Source organism: Montipora capricornis, chromosome 5 (assembly GCF_036669925.1).
Source record: "Montipora capricornis isolate CH-2021 chromosome 5, ASM3666992v2, whole genome shotgun sequence".
Taxonomy (NCBI): Eukaryota; Metazoa; Cnidaria; class Anthozoa; order Scleractinia; family Acroporidae; genus Montipora; species Montipora capricornis.
In genome coordinates, this window is record NC_090887.1 from 20974686 (window position 1) to 20995618 (window position 20933).

Here is a 20933-nt window from a genome sequence, read left to right on the forward strand (position 1 = left end):
CACGGACTTTTACTCTCAAGGCCTGGGCATACTCTCGCAACATTGTTTGGCACAACATGTTGCGTACGTTTGGCCACCCTGTTGCAACATATTTGCAACATATCAACTTTGAAAACGGTCAAATTTTTCGTGCAACATTTTGGATGTTGCATGATGTAGTACTCGTTTGGCCACGTTCACGCAACATTGTTGCACTAGGGCATGCGCGCTAGGTCCACTTGTTACGCGCCAGGGGCCTGGGGCACATAAACATGGACAAGTTGGGTTGAAAATGTTGAAAACGTTGCGTGCGTTTGGCTAGCCCGTTCAACACATGCTGCAACATCATGCAAGTGTTGCAATATGCTGTGTTGAAATGTTGCGAGCTTTACAACCCGGTGACAAAAGTGTGTAGTGCACTTGCGGTGACCTACCACAAAAAGGGATACATTTGAAACGGTAGCCCCTCGTCAATGTTACAAGTAGCTGCGTGCTTCCATAACAACATTCACAGATAAATTCAAATAAATTTTATTTATACATTTCGTGCCTCCTGTTTCCCCCAACAAATTATGAAGGAAAATTCAGCCACTGAAGATCTATCTGCTCCACAGTTAAATTGAACTCAAATTTACGTTTTAAACCATCAACATCAAACGTATTTCTACGTCAACGTGAGATGAAAACGACTTGAATCCAAGGGTAACAAAACTACGACCATGTTTTTTTTTACAGCCACGCCTCGAAAATGACAACGAAATTAGCACATTTCTTTTACACAACTGATAAAGAAGGGCAACATTTTCATTTGAATGCTGAGTCATTCATTGCCCTTAAAATTTTTTTTTGATAAATCCATAATTTGAATAAAATTATCGATCTTCATTTGAATTCGTTTTCTAACAATTATCCCAACTATTTAAATTTTTACATGGATAATATTTAATTTCCGAGTTTCAAAGGCTGCTTTTGCGCAGTAAATTACTGACCTCTGATACGAGTTCCTCGGGAACATTTTTTCAACAATAAACGAGCAATAAACATTTCATTTTATTTATCTTCTTCTCTCTAGATATGTCACGCAACGCTGTATTGAGTAACTTGAGCAGCAAAATAAGTTTGTCTTAAGAGTACGTATACTGAATTGTTTTGGTAGAAGTCGATTTGCCATTTGATCTGCGATAGCACAAGCCTGCTGTTAAGCAAATTCACCGGAATCTAAGTAATTATAAGAAAACAAAATCTTGGCATTACTAGAGGGACGACAATCTATGTGCTCCATTCTCGCACTTCTCCATTTGTTTAAAAAAAATGTTGATTTTTTTTACTCACTAACATTACTATGCGTCATTTAAATTTTAAGATGTGTCATTCTTCATCGTTTAGACCTGTTTACGGGAAATTAAGGTGAGCCACTGATCTGTATTTAGCTTACAGCCGTTTCAAGTTGAATGTAGTGGTGAGCCACTCAATTAGAGGGAACGCAGATGATCAGTAGAACCGATTAGGATTTGGAGAATATATTTGCAGCCGGCGTCATGAGTCATGAACTCACTGGTTTGGCACTTCTTGGCCAAAAATAAGGCGTGCTAATGATGCAATCCCGAGATTGTTTTCGACACTCAACTGAAAACCTTGCATTTTGTTTAAAGCTAGGTTGTTTGCCAAAAGTTACTATACAGCACTAAACTAGAGCAAAAGCAACTATTATAAACGCAACATGCAGTCGTGGCGTACGACAAACTACTGTTGCTATAGTATTTTCTTTTGATAATTATTTCATAATGCGTGATCACTCAAACGGTAGTTACGTGAATAGGTCCCACAGGGGACCCATCCGGATTTCGTTGGGTGAGATATTCTCGCACTGTTGTAAAGTCATCAAACTGTTGTTTGTTCTTGTTCATTCTCTTGTGGCTCATTTCCACAATGATATCCCGGCGTCCTTTGCCACTCTCCGATCCGCTGCAAGTGTGCGGGCTCTCCGACTCTTTAATTTGCTGCAACTTTTGCATTTTCTTTCTGCGTGCCTCGCGTACCCTTTCTAGGTGTCGTCTACGATCCTCTCGCGGCCAGTACCGGCCTTGATAGACTGTGTGAGTGTCATCATCCGTTGTCATTCCTTTTCGTTCTTCAGAAATTTTTTGCGCTCGCTCGCGCAGCAGTTTATTCCTTGCTTGCCGTGCGGCCGTCACTGGCCGCTTGCGAACAAATATTTGACTGCCATCCTTCGACATTCGAACTTTCCATTCAATATTCTGCTGAGATCCGTTTAGAGACTCATTGTCATTTAAATTGGACTTCTTTTGGCTACGATGATCAAGTTTCCCGCCAAAACAATCCGATTCGCCAATCCAGTTTATGTGTTGAGTGGAGTCCTTATTCACGGCCTTTATGTAAGACGCACGAATTGTCCTACTAACGTTCCCTAACTTGTTGTTTCGCTTTTGATCCGAGTTTCGACTCGATCGCGATCACGATCACGATCACGATCACGATCTCGCTCTCGGTCCCGTTCTCCGCGAGATTCAACCCCGCAATTGTCTCTATGGGAGACTCGTGTCTTTTTTCGATCCTTGTTCCGTTCTTTGTCTTTTCTTGGAAGTGAACCGCCATTACGTGTAGGAGAAAGACAGTTTTTACTCGGAGATCCATTACGCCGTTTTGAGCCACTGCTCTCCGATGATTTATCTTTCTTGTTTCGACTCGAGTCTTTGTCCACCGCCGTTGATTTGTCCCGGGAAGTCGAGTCGTTCGAGTCACGAGATCGTTTCGGAGAAAACGACTTTTCTTCATTACTCCGAGATGAACTCGAACTACTTTTCGATTCACACGCACTCAAATCCTCCTTCGTTTGGCGTTTTTCGCCATTTTCCTGCGAGCCTTTTTCAGTGTTGTTCAAAGTTACAACCTCTTCTACAACTTCTCCAACATCTTGCTCCGAGCTTTCATCGTTCGTTCTTCCAACTCCGCTGTCCTTCTCGCATTTGTCTCCGTTCCCATGGTAATCGTCTAAGTTGGCCGATCCATCTTCGTCCTCTTCCTTGATGACGCCAATGCTGACGTTGCTGAGATCAGCGTCGATGGGATCAATAAAACTCCAATCGTGACTTCCTTCGATTCCTAGGAGAGTTGCTTGTACCTACGAGAAAAGAAAGCACCATTGTGAGTGGTTAGTTGGAAAAGCGCTAGGTTTAGTGGGCGAGGAAGTTATCGGTTCACTTCAAGGCCCGACCAGATCATTTAGATACCCAGGGTCATAAACCAAATTAAGCTACAAACTACGATGAACCGTAGACTCGCCTTACAACAATTTAACAATCATTGAGGTGGTAACATTAAAGAACACAGACTATGTGATGAAGTCAGAAGTGACCTGTCGTTGGCGGTATGTCATGACTGGACGTGTAAATGCTCTAAGAGATCAGCAGTGTTAAGCTAATTTAAAAGGGCTATGTGACGCTTTATCGGTCTCACTGTAGTAGACTGCAGAAAAATGCCTTTGAATCCATAGAGCGGAAAGAGAAGAAAAGAGAAGAAGAAATTGGAGCTCTTCCTTGCAGTCTTACGGACTAAATTACGAAGAGCTTGGACCAACATCATATAAATACACTCTCATCATTTAGGAAGGTCTCCCCCTCCCCCCCTTAATACTCTTTCCTCTCCCCTGCTGTTATGTATTGCAACGATGAAACTACATTGGATGTTGGTTCTGCTTTTAAAGGTCTCAAACCTGATAGCGAAGCAAGGCCAAAAATGTCGCATGGAAGCCTCTATTTACAGGAATAATTTAACACCGTTCTCCTAAATTTGACGAATTTTCGGCACACGAGTGTAGAAAACCAAGAAAGATTTCAGGCTGTAAAGTTTTGACTGCAGAACTCCGAACCACCAGCGACGTAGCCTCTTTAATATCCAAGGGTAAACAGTTATGATGTAGACGTTGTTGTTGCGTTTTGTTTATTATCTGTGCATCGAAAGATTTTGCAAAAACCATTCAGACTGTCCAAAGGCTAAGTAGTCCATTTTGTTTTTCGCACCTAAACCGGAAATGTCTCGGCAATTAGATGTGCTGTTTTTGTATCAAATTTTGCCGGCACACTATAAGAAGGTTGTTTTTTTCGCGTTTTCGCTGGAAAGATCCGCGAAATAAGATCTCCTTAATTTAATTCTCGTAAATGGATTTGTTATGTGGTCTACAAACGTCTTCTAGGCTTAACCTCTTGACATTTTTGGTGATGAAGTTAAAAGCAAAATAAAACTGCTTCAAAAGAAGCCGTTAAATGAAGCTCGAGAGATACGGTGACAGGTCGTTCTTGCAAACCTTTTCATCCACCTTTTAAGACAAGAAAGCATAAAAGACGAAACTACAGCTATTTTAAATCATGTAGTTCTTTCTGTCGGCCATTTCCATAACCGCAGCCATTTCTTACCATAAAAATTGTTCTACGTAAAGAAGAGAATGTAATTTCAAATGTGACCATTCAAATGAAAGCTAATGAGCAGTACTTTCCGATGGTGCCGTTTTGTTATGCTAAAAAAGTCGCTTGGCGCCCACTAGTGCTTCAGAATTTCGTTTTTTCTTCTACTGAAGTTTGCAGGAAAATGATAGACTGAAAATTCTCCGACGAAAAATTTAATTACCACCATTCGCCCTTTAAGTTGCATGCGCAAATAGGATTTGTCTAAACAGACCAGAAATAACCTGCATGCTTTCGATGAGTCCCGGAAGAGAACAACCGCATTTACGTAACCTAGATCGACGCTGTGTGTTGCAGTATCAGTTGATTAGTGGCAGACAGCTTCAGTTCGTTTTTAAGCGTATCATATTAATTTTCTAACAATGTCCTATGTCTGAAACCTTGGAAATTAGTCTTTGGCTTATCAAGGCCTTATCTTTGGAAATGCAGGGCTGAGACAAATGAAAGCGCTTTTCGTAAGTCGATATTTACACAGGATAAACGTGAAAACAGCCATGTAGCTACTGCAGTCAATGCTTTTACTGAAACATTCCGCAATGATCATGAAATCCAATTAGTTTAAGTGGTTGATGGAATGAACGATGGTGCGATGGAACTATTGTTTGCTTTTTCTCTTCTTTGTCTTTCATAACGTCCAAGGATTGCGTGATAAAATCGTCTTTCGAGTCGGAAATCATTGCATGATGTTTATAAAGCAATTTGTCATTTCTACAAAGTCAGTAATTGACCGTAAAGGCTATTTAGAATCTCAACTCTTGCATTTAAAATCCCTTTTATTGATAAGACAAAAGATTTACTCATTAAATACACATACTTACACGCAACCTTTTCAGTAATGGTTGAGTTGAATTTTTTTTTTAAAATCTGTGGTACCACGTTTCTTCGGTGCGCAGAATCTCGACTAAATGTTGTAATTTTTTTTGTTTAATGTGTGTCGGCTTTAACCTTTCTCAACCTCTATATCCAGATCGATATTCTTCTTTAGGTTCCCCACCATTTCGTGTTCAAATATTTGAGATGATATTTCAAACAATAACAAGGCTTAAAAGACTCATGAAACATACGACATAAATTGTTTGTTTCTAAATAAATTGTTCACGTTTATGGAGACATAAGCATATATGTTCTCCTTTGAAAAGATAAACTTCTCCGACAGGTTTAAAATATTTTCCAGTGATTGATGTATTTCAAGCCCAGTTGGTTTTCTCGTAATTTTACACCGTGTTGATAAAGCTTGCAAAAGCTTCAAGAACTCGCTGAGTTATCTTTGCATCAACGAATTTAAAGCTAATGCACTTTGGACGGGAAACACAAAGGCCAAATGACTAAGTGTTCAATTCAAACAGGTTAATGATATTGTGCACAATTAGAAAAAACATGGTGTTCTATCTTGGGACTCCTCTTGTCTCGAAAATAAGGAAAATGCTAGTTTAAAATTGATTCTATCCACGAATCAACATTTTTTTAAAGCTACATGTGAGAATTTCTAGGCCTTGCTCGGCTCCTTCCCTCGCGTAGCATTGCTAATTAAGTTTAATGTCGCGTCCGACTTTTCAGCGTTAAATTTATGGTTTACATGATTTTTAGAGCAGGGAAGGTTTGTGCAATAGCTTGAAAGGAAGAGAAGTCAAAGATGTTTTTGTAAGGCGATAGGGCTATAGAAAATCAGAGTCCAAAGATTTTGAGATCATGGTCTCCGCCATTTGCATTATTCATCAAATACATGGACACAACTATTTGATTAGTTACCTGATTTACATCAATGAAAGGTGCTTTCTCTAACGAGAAAGGCAATTCTCCTAAAGGCAGTAGATCTTATAACCCGGTCTGATTCTAACTACATCAGATATGCCGTTACATTGACCTAAAAGAGACTCAATGTGACCTAACCCAGGAGCAACGGCTCCTGCCTAACCATAAAACCTTCAAAAGTTCTCTTGCGAATTGAGAACTTGTTTCTTGCCTTAACCGGACCTAATTCTTAACATGCACGAGTTTCGCGAAAATGCGAGATCGAGGGTGAAGGCCACGCGAGGGGTACACGCGCGAAATCAAGCGCACACACCCATCACTGTAAATGAAGGTAAATTCATGTAATCGGTATCTGGGCGTCTGCTTTACTTTGTTGCCAAGTCAAACACCCTCGAGCCGAGTTGGTTTTCCTGAAATGCTACATTCCAACGGTGGTATGAAGTTCATCTACGAATGGAGTCCCCGCCGGATGCGATCTTTTCAAATGACAGCCACGAAGCAGTACTTCGCTGTGGCGCTGTCTACTGAATTACGGTGCGCAAGCTGGTTCCTGCCAATATTTGAGTATGCAAGTGTTACTATTCCAGTGAATCTGAGCACGACTTTCCCGTGGCGCTCCTAATTTTGCCGTTCAAGGTGATTTTAATTAACTTTCGAGCCGATATTTGTATGCAATCGTAATGCAGTACACATGTACCTTCAATCCTGGTCAAAACTGTTGGGACAATTCGCGCTTTTTCCCCCTCCCCCCATTACAATGTTGATTTTTCACGGTCTCCAAAATCAAGATCCGTTCATCGATCGCTTGCATGTTTCAACATTGTCTGGGGGGGGGGGGGGGAGGGGGCGCGAAAAAGGCAGCGACAGAAGACCACACGTTGCTCATATAACGAAGGAAGCATGTACACTAAATTCTCTACTTTTCGCCCAAAATTTGACAAGTGTCCCGCAGTGTTTTGACCCGGAATGTTATCGTGTTCTTGTTCAAGGTGGATTGGAAGCCTTTTCGCTCCTAACGTGTTCTCATTTGACAGAGTAAAAATGGTACTCTTGTGGGAGGGAAAGAGTTACGTTTTTGTGTTTCTTAAGTGTGGCCATTCAAATGGAAGGTACTGAGCAGTGGTTATTTATGGTACTGCTTGGTTTTCCCTTTATTTGAACTTTAGACGATAAGAAAAAAAATCGAAACCTACCTCTTGAGCTGGTCTTGCAACAAGAAATTTAATTGTTGACATCGATTCATAGACCAGGGGCTCAATATCACTGATGTGGGTCACAGGAACATCATTGATCTACGGAGAAATCAGGACCGCAAGGTTATATTGTGATGCCTGCGGAGCGCTATTAGCCCCTTTCCGAGTTGCTACATGCCTCAGTTTCAAAGCGAGTCCTGGTGCACGACCATTTAAATAGAAATGAGTGGCGGCGTCTTATGCAAATCAAACTCATCACCAAGACTCACTACGAAACCGAGACAAACAGCAATTTGGAAATGGCGCAGTCTTCGAGCGGGGGTCTGGGAAACTCGTTTGGGTGAAACGATCAAGGCAAACATGGCGGAAAGTGTCTTGATCTGAGCGAGAGGAAATAGCATGGACTTTCGTGAGGAAAGCTAAAACGACTGTTGAGAATCATCGTCAAAGTTAGACTTGGATTCGGCAAAGATCATCCATAAGTACTTAAAGGCCTTCTGGGTTCAAAAGATGTCATGAACTTGAAATACCTTGAGGACTTCGTCCCACAGCGTCATACGTCCATCAAAGTACGCTACGGAGCCAGGATCAATCTGAAAAGATATTAATGATAAAATTAAAAATAATCTTGTTTATTTCACTGGGGGAGGGTGACACCTCACAGTTTAAGACTGTTAAACTCGTGGTCCTCCTTCCTGGGTTTTTCAGGAAGTATGGGGGACAGAATAGCTGTCCCCACGAGTTCCCACTTTCCGCAAAGTCAGTTGATAAAATAGTCCCTAAGAAGAAACTCTCTCTTTAATGAAATAAAAAGTTCATCTGGAAGAAGATTGCATCATTGTAGCTCGGTTGGTCGAGCACTGCACCGGCGTTGCACAAGTCACGGGTTCCGCCTGAATTTTTCCGGCGTCTGTAAGAGACAATTGCTTCAATTGTCTAGTTAAGTGCGCAACACACTTCTCCGTGCCTTTTGTAAAGTCTCTTTTCTTTGTACTAAGTCCTCTTGAGAAGTCAAATAAAATTTGATCGGTATGTGCAAAGCCAATTATTCACGGTTTGTAGTTTGTAGACCCCTTCTTGAAAATTCAACTAGCGGCGAAGACTACTTCCTGGTGCACTTGAAACTGAAGTGTCGATTGAACTTTGCAAAAAACACAAAGACGCCAAATTTCTTGAAGTCTTACGCACGATGAGTTTGAGTAACGCATGATACGATTTCCCCGCTATTGCTGGAGCTTCTGTTTATTTGTAGCGCCTTTACTGGAAGGAAAAGAGAGAGAGGCTCGCAGATGGGATCTCTTTTGCCGGGATGTTTCGTTCCAATGCCAATGTCTAACTGGATAATACGAGGCTTGCTAACGAGATTACAGCGGCTATGGGTAAGTGTGTTTATGTTAGCATTAACAAGATTACAGCGTCCTTTGTAACAATGTGTTAGGGTTCAATTTCTTTCGTCGGAGTTAACAATTCACCCTGTGCAGGAAACGGTAACAGGAGCATGCAACGTATACATAAGGAGATTTTCCAACGCATACCTCGCAAACGTGCACTGTGGATTCATCTTCTTCACCGCAGCAGAATGTTAACCCCAACTCACTATTCGCTATCCACAGAGTTATTTCCTGGAAGAAAACAAACAAAGAGGCGATGATTGTAAGTGTGGGAAAACTGATTACGCAAATTTGGTAAATACTGGAGGAGAGATTTAGATTCATTCTTAAGGCAAACGAAGAACTCCAGGCTGAAATCTCGGTTAAATATGTAATAATTCGAAAACGTGTTTCCTTTGCAACTCTTGCCTGTTAGCTGCAGATATCCAAGAGAAACAAGCTTGACGATGAGAATTATCATGCTTTGATGAAAAATCGGCCCTCGACATAGTCGTACTACTCAGTTACCAAAGCGACAAGCAATTACCATGGCAAGGCAAGGGATTCGCCTTGCCTGGTAACGAGCAAGACAGAAAACACGTGGAACTTATTTATTTTGCAATGGACAGCATTTCTACGACGGCGGGAATCAGGCCTTTTCTCGAGGTTCGAAAAAGTGACCTTCCACACTCTGGTCGGGGGCTTTTAACTCGAGAAGTGAAGGAAGGGGAGGGTGGAAACGTTCCATCTGCTTTTGCTATTTTGTTATAAAAAGCTGTGAACAAGTTTTTTCGCGTCACTCTGCAAGGTATTCGCTTGGTTTGCTATTCATTGTACAAAAGCACTCTAATTATGAAAGACCTATTAAAAACCACGCAGATGGTATCGTGAATTGGCTGAGAATTTCTTCCGCTCAAACTACTCTCACCCGAACGATATTACGTCATTAAATTTTGGTATCGTCAATGCTGGCTATGTATCCGTCTAACCAAAAACATAATATGATAGTCCAAACTTTGGTTAGCTAAGTTAATACTCATTTTGAACGGAATTGAACCCGATATGAAAAGGTTTGTCAATCGTCCAGTTTGGAGGTAAGAAGTTTCTAAAATAATCAAAACACTGCAAATGCCCATCAACTACTGTCATCTGTGCTGATCTCATGGTCCCGTTCGACCCTTTTCTTAATGGATTGTTAACGGTTAGCCGTTCAAAACATATGGTGAACTTATGGTGAAGTGCATTTCTACCATTGTCTCCGGGAGTCTGTAAATTCTTCAAAAAAAGAGCAACTGGTTTTAGTGAAATTCCGTGTCGTGCAGAGAAACGTTGGTCGTACAACTGCGCAAAAATGGAATTACTTCGTGCAATTATGGACTTACCACTGCAATGCACTTAAGACCCCACTGTGGATTTCTTTTGTTAGGAAATGTGGTGTGCACAAGGCAAGAAAAGTTTGTTAACGCACAGTGGGATTCAGAACAAAGACCTCCGGAATTGAGTCATCCATTTTTCCATGGATTGCCCCGGGGAAGGAAGTTCTTAACATCTGCTAGGTTGCTTTCTTCTTTAACAATAGCAATTTTAGATCTTGTGCGCGATTCTGTTTTCGAATCCCAAAGAGTGGAACATAAACCCATAATTACCTCATATTCGTAGTCGAATTCAGGATCAAAGTAGATTTCATCGGAAATTGCAGTGACATAAGGCTGTTCTTCGAGCTTGCAGTTTGAGTTCTCGTCCAAATGGTTGACATAATTAACATCTTTCAAAAGCCGTGTGACTCGAGGCAGGGTGCCTTGCTCGCTGTAAACAATGTTCTCCGAGCTTGGCAAACTTTCGCTTGTGGAACGCAGGTTTTCCACGTCCTCTCTGCAGAACGATTCTAGACGACGGCGCGAGCATTCGGAACTACTCGTGCCATCATCTAGAGATTTCTCGAACGGGTTTAGCAAGTCTTGCCTAGGACTATATCTGTCGTGTATTCCACTGTCTGTGTCCATACTCTCAACTTCTTGCGCAAAGGATAGATCTGTCTGCGTTCCCGTGGACACAAGCTGGGGTACACAGTCGTCCAGAGACTCGTCTACGAGTTTGCGCTTGACCACAATTTGCAAAGGTTCAGAAGCGCTTTTGATGACTTCAACAGCTGTAAAGTGACTTGCTTCTGATAAATCGGTCCCGTTGACCTGCAACGGAGACCCATCAAAATGAACAATGAGCACTATTGATTTACGATTTTTCAGCCGGAATGTTTCATTAAATATCGCTTTCCCTTTTGTTTCTTTGTTTCGCTCCACGAAATTAAGTTGTCCAAATCACTTTCGTGAGAAGCGACCCTTTGAAAAGTTAATCAAAATGGCTGTTTAAACATTTTCCGAATTTCAGCATCGCTAATGAAAGCGCAGGAGGTCACAAAATCGAAAACACTATTAATTCAAATTTACGAAGCCTTTCCTGGCCCGACTCTGCAACAGGCGTCAAGGCGATGGCATAAGACGAGAAGAGGTCGCTATTAATCAAGCTTCGACTACAGATTAGGAACAAATCATTCTTTTTAATAATAAATCATTTCGGCTCCGAATTCTGTTTGTTTAAAAGCTAAGAGTTAGCTTCTTCACATTGAATCATTAGAACCTGTGTTCTCTCTCCGGAATACAAAGAGTAATAGGTAGAAATATCAAGGACACTTCAGCTCTTCAAGTCCAATCGCTTTGTTTCCCTTGGCTATAACGTGCCGGAGGTGATAAGATTCTTTATTGTCTGTGAACGGGTATAACGTGTCGTTACTGCAATCAACTATTTATGTACTAACAAAGGAACTATTAATAGTCTAGTTGCCGAACGTTTCTTCAACACTTAAATTACAGTAATGTTTCTGAGGCCTCTAAGAGAGTTTCGGTAATGGAAAGAACTAGTTTTTGTCGCTTAAATGAAGTTAGGTAAACTTGAATTGAAAACAAACTCTATTATCAAAGTGTCGTTATCAAAACTGTAAGACTTCCAAAGGCCCGAGGCAAATTCCAACCCCCCTGTTCTATCGATAACGATTTAACGTCTCTCAAATCAAAACTGTCTCTTCGTTATCACATATAGGAAATTAGTGAAGTTTCCTGTCTCTAACCACAACGTTGCTTTTAATAAGAAGGCGATTCTTTGTTTTTATTTCAATTGATACCGTTTTATCAGCACCAGGAACTATCGACTGATATCATCGTAAAATAATATTCTTCGACTAGCGTTCACATGCAAGCTCGATCAAGATTCCATCTGTTTTCACTTCAGGACAAATGCAACCCTTGGGTCTTCTTTCCGTGTGGGGCAGGTCGTTGCCAATTACATGAGTTCAACAACAACAACAACATCTGCATTTACGATTAGCGTCGTTCGCTTCAATCATACACATTAAGATGTCCGTCATGTTTCGAGTGTTGTGATTCCTGGGAAACTGCGAGTGGTGGACAGAGTAATTTCCGTTACATGTTAAATTAATACCAGAGGGCCCACAAATGTGAAAGAACAGGTGTAGACATGAGAATTTCTTTGTAACAGGAGACAACTCACCCATGGAAACCATTTGTTATCACCATGTCTCGAACTGTAAATTGACTGCCCCAACACGAAGCATCTTAATAAATGCCCTTGCCCTTTCAAAATTAGATTTTCTGAAAATCGATTAAAAAAAATCCAACTGCTCTAACTGTTAACCAGCAGGAAGTTATCTCAGTTTGCATGGAGATGGCTAGCTAAAACATCGAAAAAGTTCCGTTATCAAGGAAACAAAGAAAGAAAGGAACTTGTGGGCAGTTCCTAGATTCGTTTAACTTGGTTAAAAGTAACGCGATAACATAGCGATAATTACAATGGTCACACAGGGATACCTCCGGGATGCAACAATCTCACGGACTTCTCAACGTTTAACAGATGGTTTCTCAACAAATGAAGAAAATCCCTCGCTAATGAAGCGAAAATCTGGCTCGTTAACGAGAAATCTGCCATTATCAATTAAAGAGCTTCGTTGGAATACAACTCGGTCATCAGCCAGAGATGGATTCTGTGATGGATTATTTACCATTATCGTATTTCCAGAGGCTTTTTCCTAAGCACTAGAACACGTTGAGAACAAACAGAGGCCGAGAGTCTTAATTTTTGAATTTGCTTGTTTTTTTTTTTGCTGACTATGTCCACATTTATTTAATCTACATGTATTAAGAACATTTTCAGTTTAACACAGGAAAATTCAGAATTTCAATACAGTAAAAAGCTTCGTGTAAACAATACCATATGTTACTGGTTTCTGTGAGGAGTAGATTAAGCCACACACTCGATGTTTCGTTGATGGGAGAGTTTTAAAATCAATCATTCGTGAGATAATGTTAATTCGAAGGGACGTACGTGAATTGTTGAGTATAATTCCAAACGTATACGAGTCCACGAAAACACTGCTCAACCATGACATATAAAACCTCAGTCTTGAAAACCTCTTGACCTCCCTTCTTTAATGTCAGTACTGAAGAAAATAGAAAAACTCTAAATTTCTAATCTTTTTTCAATTTTATAAAGAGTAACATTTTGTTGTAGACTTGCAAACTTGGCGCGTCTTAAACCCTACCATTCTTACTTGTTCAGAACCGACTCTGTATTCTCAGATGTCATCTGAAATGGCCCTTGAAATGCACTTTCAAATAATAACGAAACGTCCTTCGTTTTTTCGAAACTTAAATTTTTACTTTTATGGATAAAAACAAAGCATCAGCTAGCAATCTTGAAAAAACAAAAATAATCTCGTAAATTCGACAAACGAGTTTCTAGACCTTCGCAAAATTCTCTGTTATCCTGCACACTCGGCATAGGAATCTAAACCGATATGACTCCGTAATTTTTCAAAATACTCTCACATAAAAAACCCATCAATGGGGCGTTGGTAGCTAAACCATTTTCGCATGTAATTAAAACTTGACGCGAAATGTACCCGATTTTTTGGAAAGTACTTTTTCTCTGGGTAATATCTCTGAAAATTAAAAGGGCTCTGCAATCTGCCGGAAAGGACTCATCCATTTTAATCTAATTAAAACCTATAGATTTTAAAGATACTGGAAGCGAAATATGTTTTAAGATTATTTGGATGTCACTTATCGTTCAACTATGGTCGAGACCGACCCCAAGAATCGAGTTCATCTTTCCTTTGATGATAAAAATAACGTTTCAATATTTCACAGAAAGCAAGGAAATAAATAAGTCTTTTCTCCGCAAATTAATGTGATAAACAGCGACAGATATACTTTATCCTAAGGCAAGCTAAATATCAAACGCGACAAAAATAAAAATTAAATTAAATTTGTGCATTTATCCTAGTATCTTGGATAGATAAAATAATTGAGAATCAGTAGATATCGTGAATTTTGAACCGCAAAACGACATGTGATATTGTTCGCTTAAAATAATAAAACAATTTCAATTAAATTTGAAACTTAAGACGATGTAATGTCGTGGAAAAATAAATTAGACATCGTCCAAGTTTGCATATCGCAGATATTTGGATAAAAGGAAATTAATATGTGTATCCAAATTTAAAATGCTTTCTCTCTTCTGAAAAACACCCGCCGAGATATTTAAGTGAATATCTGCAAATACACACACACAAAAAAGAAAACAAGCAAAACACTAACGGCTCTTACCATCAATGCAAGGCAGATCTTATTCATCTCATCTTTTCGTGACTCCCAGAATTTTATTTTCATTAACGAGATATAATACCAACCTCTAATAAGGGAAAAACGAGTGAATAATTCCATGCTTGTGTCAATATTTTGTCTTCGTATTAAGAAAAAAGGTATCGCTCGCTAATGGACATCATCTTTACTAATTAACATTTCCCTTAAACCAAATAGACCTTTCTCTGCAGTTCTATAAACACAGGAAAAGTGCTTTGATAAATCAGGAAATGACAGAAATTTGATCAACGCCAAATTTGAGAAACCTTTTCCATTCTTTTCATTGAAAGATTTTAAAAAGAGTACAACTTGTTGCGTAACTTTTGTAACATGGCTAATGAATTATCACGAACTTACATCTTTCACTGTCAAGCACATTTATTTCAGCCAACTGTACTCTCGTTTTTCCAAAGGAAAAAACTATACACCCCATCATATCCCATCACATCATTTCTACTCAAAATTTGGTGAAAACACTCTTGCATAATTAAATTAATTTTAGGGTAAAGATTTTCTGTATAATAAAGTATCTTTTGCATAATTCGAGTATAGAACATCAAAGATACTTTCTATTGCTAAAATCAGCTTCACGGGTTCAAAAGAGCTTTTCAAGGTCTTTTTCCTCAAGTTATGATTCATTTTACTATAAGGGAGACTAGCCCAGAGAGAGAATTATTAAAAAATGTTTCAATGTGTTCAAATTCCGATTAAATTTCATTCTTTGGAGGACGAACACCTGGTAGTTACTGGACGACAATGAACGACCTCGTGTTCTATGTCCTTTGCATCCAATTTAAGACACTTAGTTTCAAAATTAACAACTTCTACCTTCTAGTTGCGTTTTGCCAAATTTCTGCCTCTACAAATCGCTGAAAGATTAAACGACGTTCTTCATTCAGCCGCGTGCAAGATTGATTCAAATCATCAGTCTTATGTCAATAAATGAATCATTTGCTCGCAAGGACATTCTAATTTCTATATTGTCATGTCATCCATTTGTATTACTTCGTGAGACAAACGATTTTCTTTTTGCAAGCGGTTAATGAAACTTTCAAAGCTCTAAAATTACAAATGTTTACTCTTTCATCTTTCAAATTGCGGTCATCAGTCCTATTAAAACAATTTAATACATATAAATTTACATTTGACCCAATATTATCTGTTCTCACAAAAATAGTATTAAACTTAAATTTTGAAGTCGTTTTATTTGTTTTTGATGCACAGAAAATAACTTTTCGAAAGACAATGCCTTTTATTCCAAACAGCGGGAAATTTTTTATCGTATCTCGATTTTTTCCCACAAATCTAGCAATGTAAACATCGGACAATGCTGTCGTGCTTCGAAATCGGTAGTAATGTTTTCAAAAAAAGCTGATCAAAAAAATTATTTAAACTTAAAAATCTACCTTATTGCGCCTCGACCTCAGATTTGCGACGACTTTTTAAAGTTTTAAATCAATATTCTCTCTTAACAATCGCTCGTTTTACGGACTTAAATCTTCTTTCCTATTGCTACATAAACATCAGCGAACAAATTTCCTGCAACCGTATTTGTCAAAAGGGCAGCGCCTGTGCCGATAAACGTAAACTATAAGGGATTGACGGCAATACAATTCCAAAAACACAGTTGCGCTTTATGAAAAATTCAAATGTCGGTTTTAAAGTGTAACAGCCCCAAAATATGTTATATAATATTTCTTAGCACGCCTAAGAGCCCTTGTCATCATGAATACGCTATCAATCTTCCTTTGACGCTGTTTGACGGAAAAAACACTAATGGGTTTTTGATAATTCAGTGTTGGAGAGCTAAGATCCAAGGAAATGGGTTTCTTGGGCTCGTGCTGGCTTATTGCATTTAAACAACGCAAAAAGATCAAAATATCTTCATTAAAGAGATCCGACGCTCCCAAACCTCATGAAATCAAAACATCGGCTTTTAAACGGTAACTTTGTGTGCCGGTGCAATATATAGCTGACAGAGATATAAACAAGCCACTTTGCAGCTTTAAAAAGGCGCTTTGATCAATGTTACAGAGCTGTAGATAGTTTTGCATTACTGGACACGACTGCACCAGTTTCAAATACCCGGCGTAAAATTCGCGAAAGGCCCTCTAAGGTCTCATATGTTGTATAGTACTTGAGTCGCGTTATGCACCCTGTGATGTTCCGCCATACGTCGAATTCAAAATATTTACTATCGTAAGCATCCATAATGCTTGTCATAACATGAGCAAAGAGCACAGGAAACCGATTTGAGGTGGAACAGATAGGCGATGAAAGATGTTCGAAACTAGAGATTTCAGTATGTTTTGTGATACGATTCCGCAGCTGAAACCTCCAGTGAAGGGGAGATCCTCTAATATTTCGTAAAAGATCATCTCTATCTGACACTAAATTGGCTAATATAGTTCTTTAAACTGATAAATTTTCTCTCCGCGAAACAGAGTTTGGTTTGTCAATGCGAAGAAATATACCTGTCAGTTGGAAAGCCATTACAAAAGAATGTTTCAAATTCTTTAACAGACAAGCATACTGTTATCTTACAAGATTAGTAAAAAATCTAGAAAGCACACTTGGGATGCTAATGAAACAACACAGACTTGGTTTGTATAGCTGAAAGACTACAGGAAGATCTTTAATAAGTGGACTTTCAACCCCGTTTAATCGGGTTTCATAAAGCGTTTTGACCTAAGAGCAAGTAAGCTAGGGATTTTCTCGTTTATTTCCGAACGTTTAAAACCGTCAAAGGTGAATCACATGTCGGAATTGACTAGTAGTGAGTTAGTTTGGAAAAGAATTCGACAAAAATGAATTAAAGATCGTTTTGGGCTCTCCTGTTGCATTAATCGCCACTGAAGTCTTGCCTTCGGCTGGAAAGAAGTTTATCGGCCAATTGTTATCATCTTTCAGCTAATATTCAGAAACACAAAATACATACACTTTTTATATTGTTCATGTGGCAGATCAATTTCCGATAAACGCTTTTTGTAAAGCACAGCAAGAGTTCGCACAAAACATCCTGGTTTGTGAGGTAATTTATTTCGGTTTTGTAAGCAGGTGGGCGAGACGAAAAAAACATAATTGTATCCTTATCGAGGTGTACGCTCGAGGATCTCGCGTGACAGACTGATGTCCAACTGTGGTTACAAGATTGACATTTCGCATGAGGTCTTGCGAGCGAAGGAAATCATTCTCTAAAACGCAGACGCGAATCAATAACCCATACAAAGGAAGGGTTACCTGAATCGCCGCGAAAATCTCTTGAATTATAGATGAACCACGCGGTGCAAATCAATGAAAGTTCAGCAGAAGACGAGGAGAAAAGAAAGAAACACGGCTGTGGGAAAAAGATTTCAATTCAATTCGCCATGGGACGCTGGTCTATGTTTGGGCAATTAAAATTTTGCGAGCTTTCGTTCGCGCTATCATCAAAACAAGCCCTTGATCGTAAAAAGCTGCTTCGTAAAGAGTTAGCACGGAATGAATATAACTTAACGCTAAAAGCCAAAATTTGTTTACAAGTGGTAATCAACTTTCTAAAGTGCCCGTTCTTCAGCGACGGAAGCATCTGGTTTGTAAGTTTAGTTCATTAATGCGAACACGGCAGTCGGAACTGAAAGAAAGTTTACGACACCGACCCAAATAACCTCGATAAATAAATCCTTTTTAGAAATAACTCGACATTAATACGGGGATTTAACAAATGAACAACACACTGGTGAAGAAATTAGAAGGAAAGTTAGAAAACAAAGGATAAATTTAATATCGCGAGCGGTGCACCAAATCAACACAATATCACGTTAAGCTATTGTTGAAAGCAATCTTGCACATTTCTAATTCACGCGCGCGGGAATGGTTTCGTTTCAATGGATGCGCGTAATCAAGGCAGACTCTACCTTTAATATTATGTCTTGAACTTTCAAACCGTCTTCTTTTGATGCTGGTCCGCTGTCTGCGACCTTGGAAACCACAATTCCACCGCCAGATAAATTATTTCCGACCTGATAAATGAATATAAAGGCGATGTGTAGTGGTGAGTAGTGCAACGATGGTGCGTTGACAAGCGAGAATGCGGGGTGTCGGAATCCGGAGTAATCCGCGCGACGAGAGCGAAACGCGACTCAACGCGCGTGGGAGTTTTTATTACACAACGTTGTCAATGTACTGAAATTGCAAACAGACAACAAGAAGTGAACGTGTTTGTTTCACAACCTAGGCATCCAGCCGCGCTTACGAGTACATTCTTTCAAAGGCTATTGAAAACAAAACAAAGAACGGTTCAAGTTGAACAGCTTCTCTTTGAGTGTTGTATTCAAGTCATCTTTTCGCTCGCCGGGTAGGACAGTCGTGCGGTTCTGCGCAAAACCTGATAACTAAATTAGGAGCTTTTGATAAGGTTGAAGTCTAGTTAGGCGCTAATCTTTTTAGGAACTCTTGGCGCAACAAGCCTGAACAAGACCCGTTCCCTGCGTGAATTTCATTACACGTGTTTTTACGAAAATAAAACAGACAGGCGAATAGAAACAAGTGGTTTCTTCGCTTCTGATGGCTCTTGGCCTCGCATACCACATAAGGATCAAATTAATTGCGCCACATGAATAAAATTCCCCACAAAGTGACAGGAAACAAATCGAAATCGTCTCGAAGTAACTTAAGTGAGATTGTCTCAATGTTTTTTACCTCTGATCCACCCATAATATTGAATCCAAGAGAGCCGTCAACTCGCGATAATGACACTTCAACTTCAATGTCTTCGGCGGTCTGCAACAGGAAAGCAAATCCCGGGGTAAGCCGACTTGGTGCAATAATCTTAAAGCAAGCAGAAAAGCCCATATATGTGCTTTTGTCTGTTTGCTTACAACTTAATAAAATGTCGCTCACCTTGGCTACAATAACAGTCGGATGTCAGGACAATGGTCAAATTTAAGCGCTACATCTTTCACAGTCCGCGGCACAAGCTATTGTGCACGGTAATAGTTCTCTCCGTCTCGAATCGGGTCAAATCTTGACATTCTTGGATTAAAAAGTCGAGTGAATAAAACTTTCTTAAAAGCTCTTCGAACACGTTGCCCGAGGGGTGCAGAGAGGGTTTTGTAATAAACTCCAACCGAGTCAACTTAAAACTGTCCAAGCACTGATCCGACCGAGTCGTTCAGTCCGCGTTTAAAACATACAAACCATCTTGCGGTTTGCTCGCCAAATCAAACATCCCTAACGTCCACAAGAGCGCTCATTTAGTGAGAATATTGCGCTACTAAGTATCACACATTGAAAATCACCTACCTGGCCTACTCGCGTCTCCGCCTGTTTCTTTATAACTCCAATTTGCGCACGGTAATCCTTAAACTGCCTTTCGAAATTGAGCACTTGTATCTGGTAGCTGTGCAATTCGTTTTCCAGATTTAAGATTCGGTCTTGAAATGTTTCTTCTCTCTTTGCTATTCGCTCGCAGGCCAGTTCTTTTTCCTGCTCCGCCCTAGTCAATTTCAGCTGAAGCGAAGCGATCTGCGTTTGAAGGGCTTTTACGCAGTCATGTGTAACTGAGTTTTGGGACAACAAAGGCAGACCACATCCATTTTCGCATACAATCACTCGCGCGAATTCACGAGTTTCCGAGGAGTTCGTTTTGCGTTCCATAATTCTACCTCCGGAAGTATTGTCCTTCGCGTACTGGCATTTTAAAAGATGCGATGGAATATTCTCTACTTTTAAAATGACCGAGCATCCCCGACGAAAATTCTCGCAGCGGATATTTTGTTTAGCGATAAGTGTACTCAACGGCAAAATCTTCTTCAAATCGTCGACATTGATCTGTTCGCAAGTCAACGGACAGTAGCCACTCTCAGCTGTCCACTGAAGAATACAGCGCGCACAATACACATGTCCACAAGGGGTGGCCAGAGGTTCCTCCAGAACCCCATAACATATACCACATTTCAAATCGTCGTCCACAGGTTCTAAAAATCTCCCCACATCGAAACCCATGGTTGTCCCAAAAGGAAACTGAGAATGCTTGACAAGTGAGCCGTTCACCCCTTTTGAACTTTGCGACAAAATAGGTGGGCGGAGACAGAAATCGGATCGTGTCACTGACAATCGCATGTCAAAAAGAACGTCCTACAGCTGATTGGCTAACGACTAATTTCAACATGTTGCCTTCCGGCGCAAGGCTGCTTTGCCGAATATGGCGCGAAACGTCAATGCGGGGTCAAACAGTTATGAGTGTATTGGTTTGGGAAACTATTAACGCGTAACTTTCTTTGAAAATCGTTGAATTCGGCGCTGGGAAACTTAGGTTCAAACCTGCGTCGCCCCCACGTGTTGTTGAAGACTTTTTCAGTTAGTCCTTTGTTATGCTGATTAGGCTATGGAAAAGAGTTTTTTAAGGCGAAGGTTTTACAAGCTTATGGTTTCGTTGGATAAAGACATTATGATGTCAAACGA

At 40.0% G+C, this 20933-nt stretch overlaps 1 protein-coding gene across 1 annotated transcript; it reads right to left on the minus strand.

Moving 5' to 3' along the window:
• Positions 1-494: 494 nt before the first annotated feature.
• LOC138049881 (E3 ubiquitin-protein ligase PDZRN3-like) lies at positions 495-20510 on the minus strand. The gene is given in 9 exon segments (XM_068896350.1): positions 495-2443; positions 2446-3121; positions 7406-7504; positions 7936-7998; positions 8941-9027; positions 10422-10964; positions 18386-18490; positions 19170-19250; positions 19773-20510. Coding segments are annotated over 9 exon segments (3024 nt in total). The 5' UTR covers positions 20475-20510; the 3' UTR covers positions 495-1775.
• Positions 20511-20933: the final 423 nt, after the last annotated feature.